Source organism: Poecilia latipinna, unplaced genomic scaffold (genome assembly GCF_001443285.1).
Source record: "Poecilia latipinna isolate Pla-1442-1.1 unplaced genomic scaffold, P_latipinna-1.0 Scaffold88, whole genome shotgun sequence".
NCBI classification, from domain to species: Eukaryota; Metazoa; Chordata; class Actinopteri; order Cyprinodontiformes; family Poeciliidae; genus Poecilia; species Poecilia latipinna.
The window spans coordinates 86617-112956 of record NW_015112704.1 but is presented as its reverse complement, the minus strand read 5'-3'; the positions used below and the strand labels follow the sequence as shown (position 1 = coordinate 112956).

At 42.5% G+C, this 26340-nt stretch overlaps 2 protein-coding genes across 33 annotated transcripts in view; both read right to left on the bottom strand.

Annotated features, from left to right (window-relative positions):
- unc80 (unc-80 homolog (C. elegans)) overlaps positions 1–4774 on the bottom strand; it is a 49338-nt gene extending 44564 nt beyond the window's left edge. For 11 of the 21 annotated variants that reach the window (XM_015023295.1, XM_015023325.1, XM_015023312.1 and 8 more), the window contains exons 1-7: positions 3565–4773; positions 3310–3358; positions 2966–3122; positions 1337–1665; positions 1147–1270; positions 1005–1069; positions 722–864 (exon numbers count right to left, since the gene is read on the bottom strand). In XM_015023295.1, coding sequence (XP_014878781.1) covers positions 722–864; positions 1005–1069; positions 1147–1270; positions 1337–1665; positions 2966–3122; positions 3310–3358; positions 3565–3656 — 959 coding nt within the window. In that variant the 5' untranslated portion in view covers positions 3657–4773. Of the gene's footprint in view, positions 1–721; positions 865–1004; positions 1070–1146; positions 1271–1336; positions 1666–2965; positions 3123–3309; positions 3359–3564 lie in introns of all 21 variants that reach the window. The other 10 variants (XM_015023283.1, XM_015023333.1, XM_015023305.1 and 7 more) reach the window with 3 other exon arrangements.
- Positions 4775–8160: 3386 nt separating this feature from the next.
- The window catches only part of LOC106940425 (microtubule-associated protein 2-like), a 30542-nt gene continuing 12362 nt past the window's right edge, over positions 8161–26340 (bottom strand). The window contains exons 3-19 of one of the 12 annotated variants that reach the window (XM_015023175.1): positions 22884–22895; positions 22626–22788; positions 21527–21601; positions 20454–20642; positions 16941–19469; positions 16586–16786; positions 16287–16442; positions 15776–15831; positions 15004–15354; positions 14803–14917; positions 14655–14711; positions 13381–13688; positions 11159–11251; positions 10756–10848; positions 10263–10344; positions 8680–8792; positions 8161–8477 (exon numbers count right to left, since the gene is read on the bottom strand). In XM_015023175.1, the coding sequence (XP_014878661.1) occupies positions 8268–8477; positions 8680–8792; positions 10263–10344; positions 10756–10848; positions 11159–11251; positions 13381–13688; positions 14655–14711; positions 14803–14917; positions 15004–15354; positions 15776–15831; positions 16287–16442; positions 16586–16786; positions 16941–19469; positions 20454–20642; positions 21527–21601; positions 22626–22758 (4761 nt within the window). In that variant the 5' untranslated portion in view covers positions 22759–22788; positions 22884–22895 and the 3' untranslated portion in view covers positions 8161–8267. The remainder of the gene's footprint in view (positions 8478–8679; positions 8793–10262; positions 10345–10755; positions 10849–11158; positions 11252–13380; positions 13689–14654; positions 14712–14802; positions 14918–15003; positions 15355–15775; positions 15832–16286; positions 16443–16585; positions 16787–16940; positions 19470–20453; positions 20643–21526; positions 21602–22625; positions 22789–22883; positions 22896–26340) is intronic. The other 11 variants (XM_015023210.1, XM_015023179.1, XM_015023186.1 and 8 more) reach the window with 11 other exon arrangements.

The following is a 26340-nucleotide window of genomic DNA, read 5'->3' as shown; positions in this document are numbered from 1 at the left end:
TTGGAATATTTCCTCATTGATGGAGATTCTCCCCAGCTTTGATGCCAGCGTCAGACATTACTTGAGCATAATTACCCTGGTTATGTGGGTTAAAGTGAGAACAGTGAGAGAAGAGCCTCTGCGTCTGCCTGATGAGACAGAACAGCTATTAATATAAGCTGAGCAGTTTATCTGACGGAAGCCTGAAGGGCTCATTTTTCTCTCCCCGCCAACATGGTTGCGTTCTCCGACTATTACTCTGCTGGTGTAACGTTTCCAGGCCTCATCATATAAAATTAGAAAACGGCTGCCATGTCTACCGGAGGAGGTAGAAAGTCTCTGGTTGCTATGGAAACACCTGCTTTTCTTGAGAAGCAGTTGGAGGTTCCGGATTTAAAATAAACAGGCCCTGATCTAAAAGTCAGGTCAAAAACCAAAATAAAACCCTGATTAGAATAACCTTCTACTCTGAACATGAACATTTTTTAATGTTTTTTTTTCAATCAAGGAATATTATGGGAGTGGATCAGAGTGTGAGTGTACAGTTCACACTGAATCAATATGACAGAAAAACAGAAATCCTAATGCAGTAGGAGATCCACAAGGAGAAACATGACAAAAATACTCACATTTTGATGTATAAAATGTACCACAACGTATCATAACTAATCAAATATGATGTTAATATGAACATCAGCTCATTGTTATTAAACTCTGTTGGACTTCAGGTTAAGGTGCTCACTTTTTCTTGGAGGGCCCCTTGGCCGCCGGGGGCTGCTGGGACGTCCCTCCCTTCTCCACCGAGTTGGCACGGCGACAGCTCTGCTCACCTGCTGCAGGGAAGGAGGAATCTGATTGGCTGGCTTCACAGACCACCTGGAAGCCCTGTGGGTTTGTAGACAAACAGATAAGACAGACAGGAAGGAGGGCTGACATGTGGCGTTGATGAATCCCAGAGGCAGGAACCAGAAGGGGACGAACCGTCAGGCTGAATCTGACGAGAGAGCAGCTAAACACTGACTCACCAGGGGACTCTGGTTGGCAGACCCCTGGGGGCTGCATTGGTTGTTGACTGGGGAGTTCCTCTTAGCTGGTGGGACAGAACAGAGCCCGTTATGATCCTGCATGAACAAATGAGAACAGACCCCCTCTGGTCTTGGTGTTTACCTGTCACGATATTCCGGACCGGTTTGATCAGGGTGGTGAAGGCCGGGATGTCGGGCTGCCGGTGCTCCCACATGGGCTGCCAGATCACCAGGCCACTGGCCAGCCTGAAGGTCAGGTCCGACTCCTGGACAGACAAAGGTTAGACTCCGGAAAGCCCCGGTTCCGGTGCTGGGCGTGAAGCGGAACGCACCTTGATGCGGTGGATGAGCGGCGCGAACAGGAACACGAACAGCTCCACGGTGGCCATGCTCTTGTGGAACAGCTTGGCCCGCGCGCTGTCGTCGTCCTCCAGCAGGGAGCTGCCGTGCTGCGGCCCCGAGCCGGAGCCCGAGCCGGGGGCCCCCGGGGAGGAGCCCTGGTTCCCCAGTGGCTGGAGGAAGGCGCTGCTGCTGCTGCCGCCCCTGGACCAGCCCTGGTTGCCCAACGCCTCCTGGTTGCACTCCTGTGCGGCGTCCAGCAGCATCCAGTGCAGCGTGTGCAGCAGCTTGGTCTCCGCCACGCCCAGCTTGTCCTGGTGGCCTGACGGGAGGGAAGGACAACTTTACCTCTAACGTCCAGAGGACAGTAGGCGGCAGCGACCCAGGACAGCACTAAACATGGGGGCGCACACACACCAGTTAACAAGTGAACTTGGTTTGATGGATGCAGTTCCCCGTCTTACTGCTTTACAAGCAGCATGGGATCATTTTCCTGCATTTTCATTAGCTGTGAAGCTACAAATGGAGCTAGCCGGTTATTGCGGTTAGCTGTTTGGCTTCATCAGTCTATGACAGGACGTGTTTGGAACGTACAGAACCGAACTCTGACTCCAATCCAACTGGAAATCAATCAAATTGAGGCAACCTGTATTAATGGAGATGAATGAATGGATTATCGTAGCAATCTTTAAACATTCAACTGATAACCGACCCGAACATCCAACAGGGCAATGTCCTGCTAAACCACACTTTGTTACTGAAGGTAACTGGACTGAAGCTGCATCACTCATTACTCACCTTATGCAAATTAACTGGAACAAACCAGGATGTATATAATCAGTTTAAACTGAATCAAAAAACATACCGAACTGACTTGGACTGAAATAATTTGACAACTAAGGATCTGCAGTCTCACTCTTTACTGGATCAGAATTAGGTTTCAAATGCTTGAGATCTCCTCTAGAAACACGTCTATTTCTGAAGTTCAAACACCAAATATACATTAATATGAATAATATTCGTAGTGGAAACCATCTTAGCGCTGCCATAGAAGCCCTCTTCCTTACTTTTGGTTTCCAGCCCATCAGTGCCACAGTAAATAAAGGCTGCTCCTGGATTGGCTGCTTTGTAAACACCAGCTATAGCCTGTCTAGTAGTGTTTAGTTTTTATATTTCAGTTTCTCAAGCTGCATTTTACAGTGTAACATTTACAGAAAAACACGAAACTTGGTGGAGGTTTACTGTATTTGTAACTGGTTAACTTGTCTCAAACTGAACTTTGTGAATTTTAAAATGGATCTGAATTAAAATTCTGCTGTACTGAATGAATTAGGTGGTTAATCATATTCTCTAACTACATATAGTGAGTCAGTCAGAGGCTTCTTCAAATTAGTTGTAATACAGACTGCTACAGGAGATCTCTCCTCTCCACAGCCACCATCTAAATTAACTCTTTAATCAAATGGGTTTTTACATAAACTGATCTGTAATGAATGAATAGAAACTGGATTAACTGGATTAATTAGGGAGGAAAAAGTTGGACCAATCCTTGCTACACTGGAGAAAGAAAAAAAATAAGCAAAAAAAAAAAAAGTCTTTGTGTTGGATCACCGGAGCCTCACCCAGCTTGTTCCTGTTGGACAGCAGGATGGAGGTGCAGTGCAGGACGTGGGGCAGCGCAGCCTGGACCAGCTCCCAGCGGGAGATGCTCTGGATGGCCTCGGACAGCGCCGGAGACAGGCCGTGCAGCTTGTTCTCCACCAGGACCCGCTCAAAGGACTGGGCCGGCGTCCAGAGGCACAGGGGTGGGGGGACAAACGGGGATTAAAGCAGCCTTTCTTTGCTGTGTGGGGGGCCCGGATGGCCCCTCCAGCAGCAGTAGCATTATGGAGATGAGTTCACGTGAAGCAGGAAAAGCACCGGCCTGCAGGTGCATTAAGGTAAAAACAGACAGATTATGACTCACCACGCAGGACGCTTCATACTGTTTCCCCAACTTCGGCCGCAGGAAAGCGCTGAAACCACATTAACATGATTGGAATCAGATTACCTCCACCACAGCTGCGCCTGCCCTACTTTCTGGGGGCAAATTTGCGTTTCCAGGTGCGGCACTTTACATCAAATATGCAACCACCCCCGGCCCCCTTCCCTCTCCTCCACATCTCCTTCCAGAACCGAACCCGAACCAATACCAGACACCTGTTATCCCGCCTCCACCGACCTGGTCTGCCTCCAGAGGAAGGTCTGGATGGGGAACGGGACTCCCTTCCCGCATTCCGGCTCGTTTTCGTCCAGGCTCTTCCTCTTCACCATGTTGTCCCCGGACTGGTGCTGCTGGCTGACCGGGAGCCGCGGCTGGCGCTCCCGCTGCGGCTGCGGCTCCTGGCTCCGTCCAGGTGATCCGCACAGCCTTCCTCCCCCGCTTCCCTCCTCAGCACATGATTGGGTTCATCCTGCGTAAAATGGCTGCAAGTGTCGATCGGCGGCTGTGGAAACTGAGAGGGAGAGAGAGCGGCGGCAGGAGGAGGAGGAGGAGGAAAAAGGGGGAGAGCAAAACGATTTCTGCACCTCCGCGGAACAGCGGGCTGGAGCCGATTGTTTCTGGTTCCTCCACCCCGCAGAGGGGGGCTCTGTTCGGGGTGCAGCTCCTCTAAAGACGCCGCGTCTCTGCTGACATCTGTCAGCATCAACAGGTTGGTTAATGACCTGGGAAGAAACATCATCACCATCAAGTCTGACCTTCATCCGATAAACCAGGATTACAGATGTTTTACTGTTTTATAATTAAATATAAAGGCTGATTTTTTTTAACACCTATGCGGGGACTGAAAGATAAAACACATCATTTAACTAACTATGATTTCACTTTTCCTAACCTGATCATATTTATCGGTCGTAAAACTCGTGTATTGTATTCAGGTAACGTTTGATGTGGACCATATGGGAGGCTGCCCAGGGCAGCATCAGACATGTGGGTGGTTTTCTATTGGTTTTACATGTGTGTAGTAATTTAAAGCAGATGCTGTCTGAAACCTGCACATGCTTCAGCTAAAATTTAATGTCAATTTTATAATATGCCCTTGTCCCTATTGTTCTTGCTGTTTTATGATTCAACAGTGCTGTTAGTGTTTGTTCATTTTAAAGTATGTTCTTGTAAATAAGAATTTGTTCTTACTAACTTACCCGGTTAAAGTACAAAAAGAAGAAGAAAAAAGGTTATTTTACTTTTTTATATTGGACTGCAGTATATTTATTTAATCCTCCAGAAGAATTTAAATTATTTCCTACTTTTTGATTGGTTGTGAGGCAACACAAGAATAAACTTCCCTAACAGGATAAAATGGTAAGCTCCTGTGTTTTATTTTATTTTTGTCCAGTTTGATCAAACTTTATAAGTCAACCAAGGCATCAAAAAATGGTTAGGTGTTTTTCTTCTTTCAGCATAAAATTAAAAACGTATCATTGAAACTTATTAATGAAAGAACATGCTGCTTTTTTAATATTTCATGCATGGAAAAAGTAAGTAAGCTCAACCAAAAGAATTAGAAATTAAATCCAGTCTTTCTCTAAAGCACACTAATTTTTTTCTATTTATGTTCTATGAAGAGAAAACAAATAAAATGATTCATAAACTATTTTTGACGTGTGAAGTTTGTATGCTGTTTTTGGACAGGTTGTACTGAAATGTGAATTTCCCTCTGGGATTAATAAAGTACATTCATTAATTCACATGTAGTTAAAATGAATTGTTTTGGATGGAAGCTTTGCATACTTTTAAGTTCTTAAAAAGCTCCCACCTCATGGGGTCAAAGGGTATGACACACCTGTGTTGAACAGACACACCTGGTCACCCTGTGGTTCTGGCAGGAAGATCACACCTCCAGGTAGGTCAGGTCTGGCTGAAAGGGCACATCTAACACTCGGCTCCCTAAAAGAGGCAACCAGCCTCTTCTCCTGTCACATGGAACGACCCTCCTGTCAGCACCAATCCAAGAAATAAACTTCTCTGTCACCATTATTTTTATTCATTCTCTGTAAAACTGAGAAATGATTGTGGATAAAAATCCACCAGTTTTTAAATATCCAGACCACCCTGTGTGACATTAATAACTTTTAGCATTCCCAAAAGATAAAGAAAAATATTCTTTCTTTAAACATCATTTTAATCCCCACAAAGAAGAAATAAACAGCCAACAAAACATGTGACTCAAACCAGTTTTGGTGCCAAAACTGACTTTCCTACATAATGACTCACCCTCCTCCTGTCACGATCCCTGGGTGTTTGGGATTTTGTTTGTGTTGTTCTGATCATTCCCTTGTTCATTTATGTTCCTGTGGTCTCAACATGTTCAGTTCATTTCTTTGTGCTTGTTATTTCCATAGACATTCATTTCCTTTCAGTTTTGTTTCTTGTATACATTTATTTATTTTAGATTGTCATGGTTTTCCTCTAGGTTTGTAGTTTTTGAATCTTAGTTTTCTTTTGTGTTAATTGTACCTCATTTCCTCCGATTAGTCCATCTGGTTCCTTTTTGTCATTTTCACCTATGTTTTGATATTTAAGCTCCTGGTTTCATTTGTTTCTCTCTGGTTTCTTCCATTCCTCCGTTTCTCTTTTCCCTTTATCTGTAAGTTTTGATTTTTCAAAGTGAAAAATAATTCACTTCACCTCTGAGCCTGTGTCTGCATTTGCTTTTGGCTCCAAATGAAAACCAAACAATACATCTGTCAATGACTGGCTAATGCTAACCAAATTAATCAATCTCACTCTGTGTTCTGTAAACACTTCTGGGTCAGCTAAACAATGTTTATGGGATGGGATCAGTGTACTTCTTGGAATCTTTCCAATTTAGTGGCCAAAGCGTGGGACAACACTACTGACAACGTTTACAGGTCGAATAACAGAAATAACCACACTTTCATGTCAGCAGATTAAGCTAACAATGAAGCTAGCTGTTAGCTGTTGGATAAAAATGAAAGAAAATGCCAACCAGAATACATAGCGTCAGAAATGGTAAATTTTTTCAACAAATTTTAATGATAGTTTTGTTGTTTATTTAGTCAATAGCTAGCTAATGCTAACCAAACCACAATCAGTTTCATTTGTGACTAAACATTCTTCTGGACCAACATTCAAATTAATATTTGAGTAAAAATCAGTGAAGTTTTTGTAATCTGACCAGCTGATAGCCAACTGGCTAATGCTAGCTAAACTACAATCAGTCTCAAATGTCTCCTAACATTCATATCTGTATCTGTAGGTTGTGACCACAGCGTTGGGCCTCAATGACAAAAAACACTGCCTATCTTTAGAAAGATATCTAGACTGAAAATATGTAGTAAATAATGACAGTGTCTGGAAAAGTATTCCTGCTACGCAAAGTCTCAAAGTTAAAATTCACAACAGAAGAGTCAATTGGAAAATAGCTGGCAAAAACTGCTTTGAGATAAACTAAGCAAGCCGTTTTAATGCATAAACAAAAGAAAAAGTAATGACCATAAATAAAAAAAGCATTTTCTTGACCTTATCATGGATGTTAGGAAAAAAGTAAAGTGGCTTTTTCTGAAGCAACCAAACTGAATCAAAACAAGCAACTCCAGAAAATCAGTTTTTATTTTCTTTATTTATGCGGTCGTCATTTTGTCGGAGCATTTGTCATCATCAGTACATCTCAACATTGGAAATAGTGCACTCACATCTACATTTCTTTAAATACACTTACACAGGCAAAGAGGGGGTGGAGAAAGAGGAAGCACGGGGGAAACACTGGCGGGGGCAAAAAGGGTTCCACAAAGGAGAGCAAAATTCTGATAGAAGAGTTTCGTTTTACTTATTTTATTTTTTTTTTTTTTAGAAAGAAAAAGAACTCTAGCTTTCATTCTTCTGAACTTCCAGCAACGATCAAAACCAACACATTTATTTTATCTTTTTTTTTACCCCACAGGAATGTTTTCATATAAAGCTTCAAACTTCACACTTAGTCTGAACAAACTCTGGGCTCTTAACCCATTTGAACACAACGTACCACCCAGTGTTTTAGCAAAAACAAGGAGGGTCGCAAGGCTTATTCAGGCCTGACTTGGATTGTATCCGGGCCGTTTTCGTTCAAACTTAAAAAGTTTAAAATAGCTGCAAATAGCTCCAACTTAATCTGTTTTTTTTTGTTGCCATGCCAGCACAACAGTATTGTCTAATCTTGTAAAACTACAGCGCAAATATAAAAACGAACGTAAACAGGCAGCTTTGGGGGGACAAAAACTAAAAAGAAAAAAAAAAAAAAAGCCCATTATAAAGCTAGCTGTTCATCGCTTGACATTTTACACAACTGCCATGGTTATTATAATTGCCAATAAGCCAGAGCAGCCACAGGGAAGGTACAAAATGGTAACACTACAGTAACATTTATGTAAAAAAAAGAAAACAGAGCAAGAAAACATTAAAATCCAACAGGCGAACAAAGACAAACTCATGTCACATTTCAGCAGACATGTCCACTTGTCAGCCACTCTTTCGCATTTTTCTGTCAGTCTCTCATACATTTGTATCCTTTAAGACAACATTAATTTTCTAGTAGCAATAAATCGCATTCGGTACCGTATAAATTCTGGAGGGCTGTGGCGATGCGCTTCAAAAAAATTCGTCATACAATCGTAAAAACCACTTGCTAAGACAATCGACCCTTCGGCCTATCGGATCTGAAACGAACATCCATATTTGAGTTGAGGATCAAAGAACTGAGAGGCTTCCTGTTTAAAGGCGGCAGAATCTAGTCTTTAAAATCCAAATGGGCGAACGACAGCCCGATCGACTACAACTGTGGGGGTTATGAGGTGTTGGGGGACATGTTGCACTGAAGGGACACCGCTGGATGTCTATGAGGGGGGCCACAATGACAGGAGGACGGCGGGGAACGGACTGAAAGCTCATAAGCCCTGCTTGGCCAGCGCGGCCGTGACGTCCTGTGCCAGTGTGGACAGCTGGGGCGACTCCATCATGTTGATGCTGCCGGCGGACGACAGGCGGGGAGACGTGCCCCCCGTCTCCACACCGGGGGAGTGGGTGATGATGATTTCGGCGCCGTGGTCCACACGAGCTTTGGCCGTTTCCCGGAAGCTCAGCTTGTGGCTCTCAATCTGATTGGTCGGCAAAGAAGGAGAAATGGATCCAAGGAGTCAAGGTCAAAACCTAGGGCTGGACCACGTCTACCTCAACCCTCCCCCATCAACACTGCCCATCTCACTCGACTTATTTCCTGCATTCATCCTTCTATTTAATAAATATTTTCACCTGACACTTAAAATCTTGACAGTAAAAGTGAATGTAAAATTTTGTTACCATGACATTCCCTCCTCCCGGCATGTGGCTGGCATTGTCCAGGGAACCGACCTTGGCGTGAGCCTTATCTTTGAAATCCAGCTTCACGTTCTCGATACGGATGTTTCCTCCCCCTGGGAAAACAACAGAAAGCTGTGAGACGTCATCCCAGAGAGCGCCACACTTCCCTAGGGCTGAACGGACCAAGAAACCCCGGAGCAAAGACAGGGTAGTCTTCTAGGCCCCCTGGGAACAAGGCTTGATGTTACAGAGTCATAATATATGGAGACAACATAAGGAGAGAATTGCTCTGAGGCAAATGTTTTGTTTGAACAACAGTAGAAAAGACTAAAATATCATCATTAAATAATAAATAAGAGGCTTTCATCTTTTATTTGGCAGCTTGTTCCCACTAGGTAATTTGTGATTTAATTTAATTTAATTTGTAATCCCATTTGTCAAAGACTCTTGAAGGACAACTTTTTGGCAAGAGTTTCACATCATAGCAAATATAATCATTAAACATGCGCTCTGGATGAAGGCCTAAATACACAGAAACATTCCTATACATCCATTTATTGTCCTCCAGAAAGAAGAGCAATAGCAGCTGTGGATTTAACAAGCAATTTTGCTTCTACTGAAGGAATGAGGGTCAATATATTTTGGAGTTACTCCACTTGATTCCCAACAGGTTCACTAAAAGAGACTCCCGACAACAGACATGATCTGATACCAAAACAAATCAAATCATTGTAGAATACAACTCTTTACCGCACGGTTAACCTGCTTGATTAAACTTCAGTTTACTGTCAAAAATAAAAAATTTTAATCTGAAGCTGGACTATCCAAAATCTTAACTCATAATATCCCCTGGAATGCCCTCTAAAGTCATAAATATATCAACACAGATACCTAATATGGCAGCTGCATGAAGATGGGCACACACCACCGTCTACCTGCTATTGCACGAGTTACACACAGTGAACTGTAGATTGACTAGCGAAAATGTTGATTGTGAAACTTGAGATGCTAATAGAAGTTAGCATGCTAACTAGCCTAAGATTGAAATAATGATAATAAAAAGGCTGATAGGTCAGTTTATGTTCTTTATTTGATTTTTAGGGTTATGTGTGAATATGCAAAGTTTATCATCTTTGACCAACAGTAATGTTGATTTGTTCAAACACTGAAACAGCAACTATTGGTAACTATTAGATACCAAAGCTAAGCAATGTTTGAATCTTCAAGCTAATAACCAAGAATCAACTTTTTGAAAACAATATCATAGTCACATTAACTAAGCTTCTTCTGTTTTTGTTTTTTAAACTAAACAGTCGCGCACATCCAACCTTGACGATGCTACTTTAAGAATTTGGAACATTTCTTGTGTTTCCATGTGGATCGAGACATTTATAGACTCAACACTGTGATTATGGAGAACTTTTTAGAAACAACAACTAAGCCTGCTTCGTTCTAAAAACATCTGCTAATAAAAAAAAGTATAAAATGTATCTAAATGCGACATTTGAGGAAGCTTTGTGAACAAAACTGCTCCAAAGATGAATCCAGTAGGGTCAGAAATGCACATTCAACACAATGATTACCAGGTCTGTGATGAATGTTGGACATGGAGCCACATTTGGCGGTGATGTGGCTCAAGTCAATCTTCTTGGTCTGGATTTGAACCTGCAGCAGGAAGGAAGCAGCTGGGATCACAATCCAAGGAAAAGAGAAACCAATCTGACATGTTTTGATATGGAAATGCAGTTAAAGACGTTGAGTGGAGCGGGGAGACACAAATCACAACATGGATCTGTGAGGTTATGGCAGAGGAAGTGGACTGGTGACATCACTTCCTGGAGAGAGCAAGCAGTAGACCTTGACACCACAGAGAGAGGAAGTTCCTCGTTTAAATTGAACTCCCCGCATGCTGGAGGGACGCTGGTTCATCTTTTTAACATCGTGAATGGTTTCTATATTTAATGTCTGAGGTAGAAGTCACAGGAACACACCACAGCTACACATTACAGACATGCTGGACGCCGATGGGGATGGAGGGAGCCGGAGACGACAGGAACTTTTTCCGCAGTCACTCACGTTTCCCCCACCGGCTGCGTGGTGCACCTTATCCAGGGAGCCACATTTAGACTGAACGTGGCTAAAGTCCAGCTTAACGCTTGGAATCATGACCTAAAAAATGACACGTTCATTGGCTTTCCTGATCCAAAGACCCAAGAAAAAAAAAAAAAAAACAGAGGTGAACTGGAAATAGACCACATCGTCTTGGCTGTTTCACCAAAAATATTCCTGCTAAAATGTTCCAGTTCTTCATTTCTCCTCGACACGATAGAAGCCGATTCATAGCAAAGAAAACAAGAGTTCAACTCCTCAATGTTTGACAGACAAACAGATGGACACATATAAAAGCAGGATGTCAGAGCATAAAAGCTGAAAAAAAAAAAAAACAGCAAAAGAAGCGAAAGAGAGAAAAGTTACATACATGGCCTCCTTTGGGCGTGTGCTTGAGATTATCCTTGGAGCCGCACTTTGACTGAACATGAGTGAAGTCCAGCTTCTCGCTTAAAATCTGAACCTAAAATAAAATTGGGATAATAATGTTGATGATGATAAAAAAAAAATAATAATAAATAAAAAAAAAATAAAAACTGAGCAATGGGTAACTTAAAGGAAAAGGTTGTAATTGAGGTGATTTTTTTTCAACTTGTGTCGGTTTAAAATTATGTAAAAAAAAAAAAAAAACTTTAAAAAGGGAAAACAATACAGAACGGCAAGGTAGAGGAATAGAGAAGGGGATTCAGGGAAAAACATAAGGCTCAACAGGCTTTGATGTTTCACAGAGTTCAAGATGGACACCACATGGGCGGCTGCCCTGGGGGGCATCAGAAGAGGGGGCGGAGGAGCGCACCAGCACCAAATAATACAAACTTCTGTATCTATCAAAAAAGACAAAAAAACCTGTGCGACAACGAGACCTTGAATAATTTATGTCAGACCTGTATGTTTAATTTATTAAAAATTTAACCAGAATATATAAAAACAAACTAAATCAGTTCAATAATATGTTCTTTTTTAACACTTTCTTCAAATTTGTAAATTTAGCTGATGTCAGAGCTTTTAAATGCTGCTAAAAAAAGGTGATGCTACCTGTTGATAAATTTTAACACAACACCTAAAACATGCTGCTTCTTTGTGTGACATCACGGAAATCCCAAAATAAATCAGGAAGAGAATAACGGAGCTCGGTTCACCTTTCTAAAACACCTGAAGGTGCTTCATTCATCTGATTATAGTATGTAATGTAATTACATTACATATAATCAGCTTGAAAATATCCATTCAGGAGCATCATCATCATCATCATCATCATCATCATCATCATCATCATCATCATCATCATCATCATCATCCGCTGTGGAAAAACTCTGGCCTCTCAGAGATGAAGAGGCCAGACTTCAAAGTAACATAAAAACATACTGATTAGTTTTTAAAGGCATAAATAAAATAAAATAAAAATAATAACTAGAAAGTTGAAGATGGTTCTACCAAATACTACATCTAAATTTGAAGAAAGTTATAAAACTATTCTTACATTTTAAGGTTTAAGTTTTTAGATTTAATGTTGACAATGATTCACAATCAAAATATCTGCAGTACATTATATCCCCATAAAGTTTCAGTCAAGATTTTCTCCCTTAACTGCCTGTGTTTCTATATTTGGCTCAGAAGGGAGAGCTCTGGGGAAATTCTTAAAAGCATCTGTTTTTAAGAAAAAACCGCTAAAAAAATAGAGAAGGTTAAATGAAGTCTTTTCTGCGCTCTGAGTGGCTCTAGAAGCTCTGAGTGGCTCTAGAAGCTGGATTATAAATACTCCTCAGAGCTGGAGGGAAAATCCTTGGCAGCCATGACCAAAGCAGCTCCCAAGGGCTGGTGGTCCTTCCAGCCAAAGAGGAGCGTTTTTACGGATCTTCCTGCACAGACAGATGTTGTTAAATCTAACCGTGTTTGCTGGTGCGGCTGGTGCTGCTGGTGCTGCTGCGCCGAGGAGGAAGCAGAGGGACAGAAAAAGAAGCAGAGGGAAGGAGGATGTAGAGACGGCGGAGACGCGAGGCCTGAGGCGGCGGCAGACGGAGATGGCAGCGGACAGAGCAGAGGACACGGAGCAGGACGCACAGTGACTGAGGGTGGACATATGACATTTCTACAGAACCAGAGGAAACCCTTCTTCACATGTCACCATCTCTGGTAGTTAGCATCAAAGCTCTACAGATGCGTCTACAATTGGACAATATGAGACAATGTGTGCTCATCAGAAGGTCGAGGCATCGTATTTAAAAGAATATTATTTAACCAGTGTGGTCACAACACCTGCTACTTTGTGATTTTCCATTAAAGGATAGGAAGAAAACCTGGCCATTTACTGCCTTCATGTGGCAGGATTTGGCACATCCACAAAATTTGGATTATACTTTCCTCAGAACAAATCTGACCAGAGAAACAATCAATGAATAACTTTATGTTGTTTTATTAATAGGGTTCACTGGACACCGCCCCCCCTGAACAGGTCAACCCTGTTCCACATGTCTTGGGAGCAAGTGCAAAACTACTCAAAAAACTAACTGAATCAAAACAAAACCCTACAGGCCCTTCTATCACCTCTGAACAGGTCCAAACAGGCCACATTAAACCTTCCCGTTGGTCTACCTGTCCTCCTTTCGGCTGGTGCTTCAGGTTGGCTGTGGACCCGACCTTGGACTTTACATTCTTCAGGTCGGGAAGCGGCTGGTTGATGACCTTCAGCTGCCGCTGGACTGACGAAGGGGACTTGGGTGGGGTCCGGATCACTGCCACCTTCTTCTCCTGGAGGACGCTGAAGGACTTGGGTGTGTGGCTGCCGGGGGTGCGCGACCCCGGGGTGCGGCAGGAGTAGCTGGGCGGTGTACCGGGTGTGACGGCAGACCCTGGGGTGGAAGCGCCACTGCGGACCGACCGGGACCGGGTTGAGTCTGTGCCTTAGGGGAGGAAGAAAGGTTGCTCCTTTACCATACACTAGTTGCAACTCAAATTATGATCTGTACTCAGAAATCAAGATGTTACCTTGTACAATAAAACATTTTGTGGCAACATTTACGCCTCAAACTGACTGGACATTGACTAGTCAAACTAGTCAATAAGAAAAACGATTGCCTTGACGCAAAACAAGTCTTTACTTTCTGTTTTATTGTCTATTTTAGCAACTGATACTTCATCCTCTGCACTAAAAGACGTCAGTGTATTTGATCAGTTGTCCCCAGAACCCCATCTTCCATAGGTGGAAGGTGAAGTATGGATGAAGTACTTCATCCAATTCACTGACTACTTCAACAGCCATACGCTAGTGAACGATTGTTTTCAACGTCCACAACTATCCAAGTCCAGTTTCAATCTCCACACACAAGTGTGTGCCATACACATACACATCATATACACATCTTGGCCTAAATAACCCTTTGCAGGATCATCATATAATGTGAGTGATATTATTTTGTTAAGGAACTAATCAGGTGATGTCAGGGTAAAAAAAAATTAAGTGTTAAGAGATCTGAACTAAAAACCTTCCTGAAGACAAAAGACAAATCTAAGATGAAACATTTTTGGTCTGCTTCATATGGTTAGACATGAGCACATGTGGCTACATGTGCTCAAGTTTCATTGGACAAACAAGCCCAGATTAAACAGGAATGTTTAAACAGTCAGAGGCTAATCACAACATTTGTCCTCCAGCTGCTTGTTGCCAGGTTACCAGAGAAAACACCAATAGGATCTAAGCCCAGAAGCAGCACACCTGTTGGTCTGGATCCCACCTGTTTCTCTGATAAGGCAGCAGGGGCTTTGACTGAGCCACAATGTAAACGTGCATGGAGCTCTTCTGTGATATAATGGAGATCAATGACTAAATGTTTAGCTGTTGATGGGGAAGGAGCTACAGGGTGCTCTACCTGCCATACTAGGGGCTCTTCCAGACCTGCCGTCTCCTCTGGAGTCGGTTCGGATCGCTTTAGGAGAGAACAGGGAGTTTAAAGGAGAGCAGGAGGGTGGAAGGAAGTGAGATTTAAAAACTGCACATTTGAGGGAGTGTAATCTTACAGGTTGGCCTGGAGGGGGTGCTGTCCTCTTGCTCAGCAGCAGGAATATGGCGAGTCAGAGACTTGGCTGGCCTAGGAAGGGATGACCTCTTCTCCGGGCTGCGGTATGTTCTCTCCTGAAGCAACACACACCACAGGGTCAATAATCCAGACAGGTACCCCCCATCTATGCCCCAGACCTTCTCTCTTCTCTCCAATTTACCCATTTGTTTGGTGGAGGGGGAGAGCGGGAGCAGGCAGAGGCGGGCCGAGCCTCGCATATCACTGCCTCCACCAGGGGGCTCCGTTTAAGGCTGCAGGCAGAGCTCGGTCGGGGGCACCCCCCACCGCGCTGCACTGCCATCTTTAACAGAACGGCCCTCGTGGGGCTCTGGGTAATCCACGTAATGAGAGGGGAGGACGCATGCAAGGTAGAGGAAGCGACGAAGAGATGAAAAATGAAAGGAAAATACACTTCAAAAGGACAGAAATGATGACTGAAAGATGATAGTAATGAAGATATGGGATTCTTCTGCATGGAAACATCTTTACTCACAGATTTTCTCTGTCGCGACTGACAAAGACAGAAGGCGAGCATGCAAGACGACATGATTCATCAGACAAGAAGAAAACAATATAAGGATGAAGACATGCAGATATATTTAGCCAACATCATGCAGAAAGGCGACAAGAAGCAACATAGATCAGAGTGATGTGGGACTGCATTAGACTGCCTGCTCTCTCAAAATTCCACTCAACAATCCTCCTTGCTTGTAAATCTCAAAGTGATGCTTCTGCTCTCATCGGACTTAGTGAATGCTTCAACTACTGCTCTTGCTTAAAGATTTTCTCCTTCTCTATTTATGTTTTGCCCCTTATCAATTTTGCAGATTTAAATATTTTTAAGTCTGTATGGGAGAAAAATACTCGTTGGGTTGTGACATAAGCACGCCCCATCGATCTAGAATTTGTTAAAACAGTACAATATTACTTACAGTGGGCCTCTCCCTGGACGGCTGGGCCACACTGAGTGGCTGGTGGTGTGCCATACCTGTGGGAAAAGAAGCAATACTCAATGTTAACCACTAGGGGGAGACATCTTCTAGGATTGCACATATGTGGTGCACACATGTAATGAATGGACAGTTCCAAAGGAAAGGTACAAAACAGCAAGCCACATTTGGTTTATGTTTCAAAGATGACAAATTAAACAAGACTTAACTTTTTATTTCCCTCTATGTTAAAAAACAAGAATCATAAACAAAAGAAACACTGAGCAGAAATAAACAATAATGATGCAAAGAAAGACAGCAGTTAAGGCAGTGAAAGTAACGGAAACGTTTGATGGGTAAGAAGCACACGATGTTTGCCAGCTACATTGCCACTGCTCAACTTCTCAAAGAGCCAAAAATAAAGAGAGATCTGCTTCTGAATCTTCCACATAGGTCACATATATACTGACTTCACAACATGTATGTGATCTCTCTCCATTCACAGCGCTGATACCTGGCGAAAGGTGTTCACCTGTGGCCTTGCGCTTAGCAGAGCCGTGAAGCGGAGCAGGCCTAGGATGTCTGGCTGCCACTTTGGCTCCACTCTTTCGAGATGGAGAGCGACTTTGGAGGGCTGACACCTTACTCTGGTCAGCCCTCCTCACGCCTACTGGCGAAGAGGAAAGACATAATTATACCATCATGCACAACTCAGTTTTGACATAAAAAGCTGGTTTTAAAGTCAAGGGTTTTGGTAGTAACAAGAAAGTTAATTTTCTGGCTATAAATACTTTTTGAAAACAGAACGAGAACCTTTTTTCTTTCTTATCTCCTCTCTTGGGGGATGGTAGGTCGGTGCTTTGCGTGTCACTTTACATTCAGTAGTGCCAAGGCGCCCCCTTCCTTTGCCGGGTAACTGTTTAGCAGGGCAGTCCACCACCGTAGCTGCAGCAGTAGAACTCTGTGTCTGAGGAAGGGCTTCGATTTGCTCAGTCATAATACTTTTGTCATCATCTGCAGCAGAAAAGTATCAAGAGAGGACTAGTTCTCCACAGCTGTCATAGCTAGGTACTAGCTTACATCAAGGCATATCAGCTTTCTAAGTATACAGATTGAAGATCTTTGACTATATTGTAGAAGTGATAGGTATATTAAATGTTCTGGGTACCTTGAGGGTCCATCCAGCCACTGTCTGTATCCAGGATGGACACGTCCATTGTGGTTTCATCGTTAGTTGCCAGACTAGTTGCTTCTTCACCAATCTCTATGTCTTTCTCTTTCGTTCCATCCTCTTCAATCAAGACCTTATTCTCTTTTTCATCACCAGTTGCATCATAATAAACTCCTTCCACTTCCTCTTGATAAGTTTCATCTTTCTTTACCCCTTCATTCTCTTCTTTTGACGATTCCATCTTATCTACCTGCAGGTCCTCTTCCTTTTTTCCCTCCTCATCACCTTCCTCAGACTGCTGTAATAGGTCATGGTCAGAACATGGGGACAAGTGTGAACTGTCGGTAGCAGGCTCGCCTTCATCGCTGTTTAGGGCACTATGACTCCATTCTTCAGCTCCCGACTTGGGATCATCGTCCAGCATCTTATCACAAACCATCAATCTCATTTGGTCCTTCTTCTGCTCCTCCACTTCAGGTATATCAGGTATACTTTCTGCTGTTATATTACTCTTGGAGTGCAGAATCTCCTCAGGTTCTTCCATAATCTCTTGAGGCTCTTCCGCAATCTCAATGTCATCCTCCTCTTCGACCTCTTCATCTACTTGTGCTTGAGGTATTACAATGATTGGAGATAATACTTGTGGCCTTGATGAGTCTTTTGTTAGCGTTAACTCTGGTAGTTGGATTTGGGGAGCCTTTTCACCTCCTGGCTTTTCAATGCATAAATGCTGAGAAAAGTCTGAAGGTTTTTGTGTTTCTTTTTCTCCTAAGATTAAAGGCTTTTCTTCCAAACTATCTTGCAAAGGCTCCACTGATGCCGTCATGGTTCTGTCTGCTTCCTCAGCTTTTTCTTGTTGATCTACAATCTTAGTGTTTGTCATCACTTTGTTTGCCTCCAGTTCATCAACACTCTTGGATTCTGAAGATTTGTTGGGCATATCATTTCCCTGTGGCTCACTGCCTTGAGTTTCTAGGGTTCCTTCAGACTTGGGGCTGATGGGACTCAGGGGAAATCTATTTCCAGTTTCTGCAGGAGTGAAAGTGAAGGAGTTGTCCGGTGGGATGGGTGAGGCCTCTCTAGAGGGGTCTTTTTCAACATCCACCTCAGGGATTGCCTGGATCTTTATGTCCCCAGGTAGGCCAGTCTCCAGACGAAGTTCAGTAAGACGGTCTTTCGAAGCCGTCATTGGGATTCGTAAGCGATCTGGTTTTAATCCACTAGTCACAGCTTTTTCCAGAATCAAGGAGGTCTTTACTGGTGGATCTTTCTTTTCCAACACAGGGTTTTGAGAAATTTCTTTCTGATCTTTTTGTTGCACTTGAGTTTGACCAGCTTCAGTTTCCACAACTTTAGAAACCTCTTCTTCTTCAGAACCCAAAGAAGGGAAGTGCTGGTGTTGAGAATCTCCAGGATTTGGTACATCAGCTGGAGAAGGCATGGGTGCTGAGTATTCACTGAACACGCAGTAGCCAAGCTCTTCCTGTTGATTCTCCCCTGCCACCTCTGTCAAGATTTGCTCTGATAGACTCAGCTTGTCAAAGGCATTACCGAGGAGCGCACTGGCTGGCATTGACTTTCGTCTCATGTGGTCCCTCATCTGTATTGATGGACGAAGTGGGACCCCAGCCAAGTCCAACATATCAGAAAGGCTTTCTGATTGGTCAGAGCTAGAACCATGCCCCTCAGCAGAAGCATCTGCCATTGTCTGGATGCTATCAGATGGTGTCGGTGTTGGGATAATGGAGACTACAGGCTGAAGTGGTGAAGTATGCGTCTCAACAAATGGGGTTAATGGAGGAACTTCTGTCCCCGCAAAGCTTCCACTGACTGGACACAAGCTTTCAGAGAATCTCCTCGACTTGTCTACTTTTACAGTCGTTTCTGTCGAAGACCCACTAGGAATGTTCAAGGACAGTCTGCGTTGCTCTAATGGTGCTTTATCAGGTGATATCCTCACAGTTTTCTTCTCTTGTCCTTCAAATTGATCCAGAGCTCTGTCATATTCTACACTTAACCCTTTCTCGGAGGTTAAACTGAGTTCATAATACCCTTGTGATGATCCCTCTTCTTGACTTTTTGATGTCGTCTCAAAGTAAGTCTTTGAATCTTTATCTGGTCCTTCTTTTAACTGGACAGTTTCTTTCTGAATGCTACTGTCCTCATTGCCCTGACTTGTTGCTTTTCCTTCCTCAGTCTTCTCAGTACTTTCATTCAAAGGAACTTGTGATTTCTTAGGTAACATAACTCCGGCATTATTTTCTGTTTTGAGACTTGCTAGATCTTCTGACAGCGAAACATCTTCATGGTCCTTGACTTTAGACTCCAAAGGCTTGCAGTCTTCAGGGGATTCTTCTGTGTCATTTCCTCTGTCTTTATCAGTCTGTTTAGCTGAGGACTCGTCCGAGAGATCTTTCTCTGAAGTAGTGGGATGTTTACTCAAAGCGAGTTCTTCTTCAGACGTTACAGGACATTCGCCTTCTTGCACCTCAGACTCACAAGATGTTTTGCTCTCCGCTGGCTGGGCTGTGAGTTTGAAGGATGCTGTAGAAGTCTGGGCTGACTCAAGTTAGCAAAAAGCTTTGTTTGCAGCATCCACAAAAGCTAGCCCATACAGTCAAGCTGAGGTTTCCAGCACATAGATACTCTCCATCAAGCAAAACACACAGCACAGTGTATTTTGTGCCAGGCCACAACAGCACAAGGGGAGGTCACAGCATCAAAGATAGCGTGCAGAACTGGAACAAAGGAATGAGTTGCATGATGTTAAATGGCAATAAATAATGGTAATACACACGCTTATTGAATTCCTATTGTAATAAAGAGGGATTTACAGATAAAACTAATCATACTTATTTGTCAATGACAAGTAACTTATGTTGAGGGGTGAAAGCTTTATTAGTATGACAATAAATGTCCAATGAGAGTTAATTTTAAAGCCCAAATTGGTTTAAAAAACAATAGGAAAACACATTTATTCTTTATTGTGGGATGATATGAAGACAACTGAAAAACAGAAAGCAAATGGTTTACAACAGACTTTAAATGCATTCAGCATTTATTTGTGAGATACTCAGCAGTTTTTCCAATCACAATATCCCAGCAAAACCCACAGAAAAATATACAGAATACAATGACGGTTTAGACAGTGATTCTAGCATTTGCAATGTAGCTGGCAATACTAAGGTGCAGAAATGATCAACCATGCTATGGTTGATTATGTGCTCAAAAAAAGCAAATGGTTGTGTTAGGCATGAAACAAAGCACAAAATCAAAATGCTATGTCACGTGATTATTTTGCAAACAGCAGCTCTAAGAACTGCAGCAGAAGCTCACAAAGTCCAGAGCAACAAAGCAGCAGGGAAGGCTGGCAGCGAAGCCTGAGCTGCATTACAAGTTAGAAAAACCAAGAGCCGACAGCTTTGTACCCATCGCAGAGCACCAGAGGGTCATGCACAAGGAAAGAGTCCATTGTTCAAACACTCATGTTGTTTTCAAAACCCCACACACCTGTTTGTGTTGGGCTCTGTTCACTGTGGTGATCTCCTCCATTGACGGCCTCAGGTGTTTGGGTTCTCTGGTAACCCAAAGCCTGGGACTCCCTTAAACAATCTGTCTGCTCTATGTGCAAGTCTCCTGGTTGCTCATATGCCACTTCCTCCACTGGAGGCCGCTGACTGACAACCTCTACTTTCTCCTCTTTGAGCAGGGGAAGGGAGACACAGATGAGACATGGCTGACATTAAAACTAGTGTGACATAGTTGAATATGATGGAGACAAAGATGGGTGCAATCAGGGTTATGTGATGTAGACTCTCCATTGCATAACTCAAAATATAACGTTGCAAAAACATTATATTTTGCAAATATAACATTTATGGCAATATGGATTTGATTTGTTACCCTAATATGAGTGTCTAAATGTATAGAATGCCGTTTTCTAAATGACAATCTTTAGTTACAACATTTACCAACCAACATTTCTGACATCTAATCAGATTTACAACCGCTGATAGCAGAATTTATTAACTCTTTCACGGGTTTAAAAACCCATAAATTCAGCTGAAAATATCATTTTTTTAGTGTTTTCCCAGTCTTTCAGTTTTTTGCTGCTGAATCTAGGTGGGTGTTTTTATTGTTGAAAGCTAAGCTAATTTTGCGTGGAAACAGGAAACCGAGCTGGCGTTGGGACAGAAGAAGTAGTTCTTGGCTGGAAATGGTGGCTTCAACTGAAAGCACCATTGCTATGACTCACTTTAGTACTGGAACCAGTTTGGTAATGCGGGGGGGAAAAAAGACGAATGGTAAAAATCAACGAACTGAGTGAACAAAGAACACAGTGAGCTGTTGACGATGAGAAGCAGACCAGTAGAAACTGATGGGTCTTAAAGAAGAGAGTTGTTGTCACTATTACTATTAATAACTGATTGAGGTACTAGAGTACAGTTGGTCAAATGGACCAGATTATGAGCGGACCAGGACAGAGTGGTATATACTGAGGACCAGGAGAACTTCTCTGCTACTTTCACCACATGTCACATCCTGCATGTTGGAAGGAGGCTGTTCCTTAAAGGTCTGTGTACCTTGTGCCAGGGGCCCAGTCTGCTCAGCGGATGGAGATGGAGGAGGGGAGGGGGGCAGGTTGGCCGAGTCGTCCACTGCAGAGGGACAGAGAGAGAGAGACGAGACACAGCAGGAAGACGGGACATGGATGGAAAGACGGAGATGACGGATGAATCAGAGCAGCTTTCTACACTCCTTTAGTGTAGAAATGCTCAATATTCTTCTCATACCGACCTCCAAAGATTAAACGGTGACGATTTCATGTGACAGACCAACACAGAGTAGAGCAGAATTGTGAAGGGGAAGGAAAAGTATTCATTTTTCAAAAAGAAGATGGTCCAGTCAAAGCCCAGACCTGGATCCAACTGAGAACTAATTAGTTTAGTTTAGTTGGTTTGTAAAAAAAAAAAAAAAAGAAAGAAAAAAGGAAGTATTGAAACTTCAATCTGAAGATCCTGAGGACCAACAGGAAGTCAGTAACTGAAGCATCAGTGGAACTTCCTGCTTCTTTTCCTCCATCATTTTCCTTCCGCTTTACAACTGTGCACCAGTTCACAGCTGGAATGACACAGAATGTGACGAACTCTGAGGAGTGAAGACTTCTGGGGAGCCCTGTGTCGGACATGGAGAACTAACTCTGGCAGATGGAAACTCAAAGGTTCCTACGCAGTCTGGAAAGACACCTCAGAGTTTTCATTACCTGGATACCCTTACACCTGACTTCTTCTTCGTTTCCTTCCTCCCTTCCTTTTTGTCCTTCTTCATTTTGCTCTTCTACCCTTCCTTCCTAATGTCCTCCAATCATTTACCTCGTGTCGTACCTCCTTCATTTCTAGGTCTTATTCCATCCTTTCCTTTCTTGCCTTTCTTATTTATGTCATCATTCTTTTCTAACTTGCATTCTTCCTTCTCTTCTATTCTCTTTATCTTCTCTTCCTTTTCTGTCCTGTCCTTTGCTATTTCTTCAGCTACTGTTGGATTGAACAAATTCATGAGGAACTTTAATGTTTTCTGTCATAAAATGAGAACAGCTAGGTGGATTGATTGATTAATTTATTGTCCTCGTCTCATCATGTCTTTGCTCTGCTCCACAAGCTTCAGCATGCAGCTTCCCCCTACCTGTTGCTGGAGGCGGAGCGGCCGCCGCAGCGTGGTAGCCGTTCTCCCGGTAGCCGTAGGATGAGTAGCCGTTCTCTCCGTTCTCCTGGCCGTTGGCGGCCCAGTGGTCCTCTGGCTGCCTGCCGTCTGCCATGTCCACCTGCCTGAGGGTCACCTACTGGATCTGAGGAGGGACAAACAAGAGGAGGGGGAGGAAGAGGCCATGCGTCACCCAAAAAACATGCCAAAATAAAAAAATAAAATAAAATAAAGGCATACCTGAATTTTCAACTATTTCCATGTCCAATAATCAGAGCAAAAAAAAAGAAAAAAAAAAATCAGTTCAGGAACAGATACCATATACCATACATGGCAAAAAAATAAAATAAAATAAAAATCCAAAGATATATACAAAAAAAAAAAAAAAGGAACTCTGACCAATATTTTTAAACTTTATTTTTAAATCTACAGCACATTCTGCAGAGCAACACTAAACCTGCCACCAGGGGGAGCCAGCGGCTGCACTGAGCTGTTGGTCTGGCCTTTGTCTCAGCATCCATGTGCAGAGTGGATCCTCACATCCCTCAGCTGAGCAGAAACCAGTAAAATGAGCCTCAATGGAGCAGGAAACGACACAGCAGCAGCTCCCAGTGATCATCTCTACTCATTAGAAATACAAACAAAAGTATCTAACTCTCTAATCATGTAGCCTTTTGTTCTCCAAGGCAAACGCATGGTGATTTTCCAACAGGATTAACAGAAGGCTAGCATCATCATCATCATCATCACCAAGCAGCTGCAGCTCATTGCTCTTCACCAGACTAAAGCTAATAAAGCCTGCTTCCTGCTGCTGCCGAGTCAGGACGGACCCAGTGACACCCAGACAGGCTGAGGAGGCGAGCCCAGGGCACAGTCAGAAGGAAGGCAGGGCGGGGCGCAGCTGCTGCCAAGGAGGAAGATAGCCTGGAATCACACTGACCTGCTGCCGCTGCTGCTTTGGTAAAATCGAACGACACACTCTGCAAGCTACACCCTGGAAAATCTTCTTTTATTTACTGAAAACCTTAAAGAGTAGGTTTCTCTGCAGGAATCTGGAGGTTACGGGTTTAAATCCCTCCGGTCAGCAGAGAGCCATGCTGCTGTTATAGTCAACACAAACAGGATTAAAGGAATCTGACCTGAACGAATCTCCTGAACCAAACATTGAACTCCTGCCGTTGGATACAATGTGAACTGACCCTCACCTCTTTCACTTGCGTCAACACAACATTTTAATGCTATTTTAACTCACGACTTTCATTTTGTTTGGTTTTAAACTCATTTCATTACCACGACACACACTTTTTCTTTTCAGAATTGAAGTATACATTTACATTTAGATGTAATATATATCCCTTTTGAGTAATTTGTGTGTTTTCAGATAACCGAGTTGTTTCTATGTAGCTTTAAGCTAGGTTACTTAGCTAACCAGTCCAACTTATTTCATTAAATTTTCAGACTAATTATAGTGATTAACACACATCTTCAGGAATTTACTTATAGTTATTATCTGATTTGAAGTTTAAATAAATTGTATATAAAAAGTAATTTCAGACAAGTAGTCTGAATATTTGGGTTTAGCTATTTTAGGTAGCTATTATTAACCTTCAAGTCTAAAGTACCTTAGTATTTATTCACTGATTTGAATCTAGAATCATGATAAATATAGTGTTGATTTATGAATTATTACAAATAATGTAAAGCTTGACCTTTATCCTGTCATTTTCTTAAAACTCAAAACTTATGTTAATCGTATTCTACCCTCGTTTGGGTTTGTAAACCTTGCTCTCCAAGCAGATCCTGTCATCCTGCTGTTCACTGGAGCTGACGTTGCCCTTTTTACTGCTCCCTTTCAGCTGTTTACCAGCCCCTCTCTGTACTTTCACCATCTGCAACATGAAATACTAAAAAAAAAAAAAAAAAAAGAACTTTAGTGGAAATTATCTCTGTAAAATCTACATCAACTTTAAGATGTCTTTGTAGTTTGATGGGGTGGATATTTTCAAATTAGCCTGGCTATGTTGTGATCTTCATCATTATCTCAGAGTCTACAGCACGTCAGCATCTACGCCACTGAACTAAAGGGTTAAATCGACACGGCTACGAGTCCCAAACAACTGTCAGATCTGATCACGTCGTAGCACTCCGTCTTCAACACACCAGCAGGTTTTTAACTAGGAGAAGTTACGCTAAGCCAGAGAGGCTTCAGGTTCTTCTTTTGTCTGTTCCGCCCACCCGCCCCTCACCTCTCCCCATTAGCCCCCCAACCCCCACCTCGGTCCTAATCCAGCCCCGCCCGGATCTGGGTCAGCCTTCGTGCTTCCACGGAGCACTGCTCACGTCGGAATGTCACCATCCATTTAGGAGGCAGGATCTCCGGCAGCCTGTCTCCTCTGTAGGCCAACCTGGCCTTAATCCTGTGTGTGAGCAGCTGAATGTGTCCGACAACCTCCACCAGTCGGACCATTCGGTCCCAAGGTAAGGTTTAGCAGAAAAATAAAGAAATAGATATTAGACACAATAAATACAATAAATGGTCCGATGTAATCTTCAAACTCCAAGTTGCATTCTCCTGCAAACCTTGATTTAGTGTGGAAAAACTCCAGTCAGCATAGTGAATGTAAACTAGTCCTGCTTCAGACTTCAAGCTGCTTCGTGAAACTTTGTGTGGTGAGCGTTAGCAGGTCTGTTGATGTGTTGGCACCTAAAATAATTATGTATAAGTGTGTTGACAGCACACTCAGTTGAAACAGGAGAAATAATGTAGTTTGTCTTCAATTTATTTTTTTGGCACTTTAGATTTTAAGCTAGAAATGATCACATGAAGTGCATATTCATTTGAAACACCAGGAAAAAACACTACATTTTCTTCAGTCTTCAACTACTGAACACCTAAAAAAGCAAAAGAAATCCTGTTCTGGAAAACTGACCTTCATGTTTTCTTGTCTCTCTTTGACAGGATGGCACCCTGGATGGAGAGCCATAGCTCTGATATAAATCGTTTCTCAGTTAGTTGTAGCTAATATTAGCCTCTTCAAAATCTAACTAACCTCACTGGTTTTCAAAAGTCAAATGAATCTATGCAATGAATTAACTACAATTAACAGGAAGAGCATGGAAAATCTAAATGTTAACTGAAGGTTAAAGAAAAAAAAACATTACATCTAATGTATCCAATATCAATTACTGTCAAATTACAGAAATAAAGACAGACATAAATTCTTTAAATACTTCTAAGAATGGGAGCTCTTTCAGCAATAATAAAAAAATCTTTGATTCAGATACATAAAAAACCTTCCAACATCAAAAACACTGCATTCCAGAATAGCAACAACACAACGTTCTGGAACATTTTCCTTCCACAATTATCCTTCTGCTTTGTGTTTGTCTTTCACATAAAACCCAATAAAATACGTTCTGTCTGGACTTACCGCAACTATAACAAGACTGCATGTTACTGCCTTCTGTTACTACTTTCTTATTCTGCAGGATTCATTCATTCATTGATGAAGCCATGAATGATATTTCCACGTCATTTTAAAATCTAAAATTAAAGCAATAAACCGTTCCTTGATTAAAACGAGTTTTCTACAAGATTATTTATCCTGTATTTAAGCCAGACCAGCAACTTCCTCCTCCCGCAGCAGCAGATTAGCTTTCATTGACTCAGTAGCACATAAAGGAGAATTAAAGCATA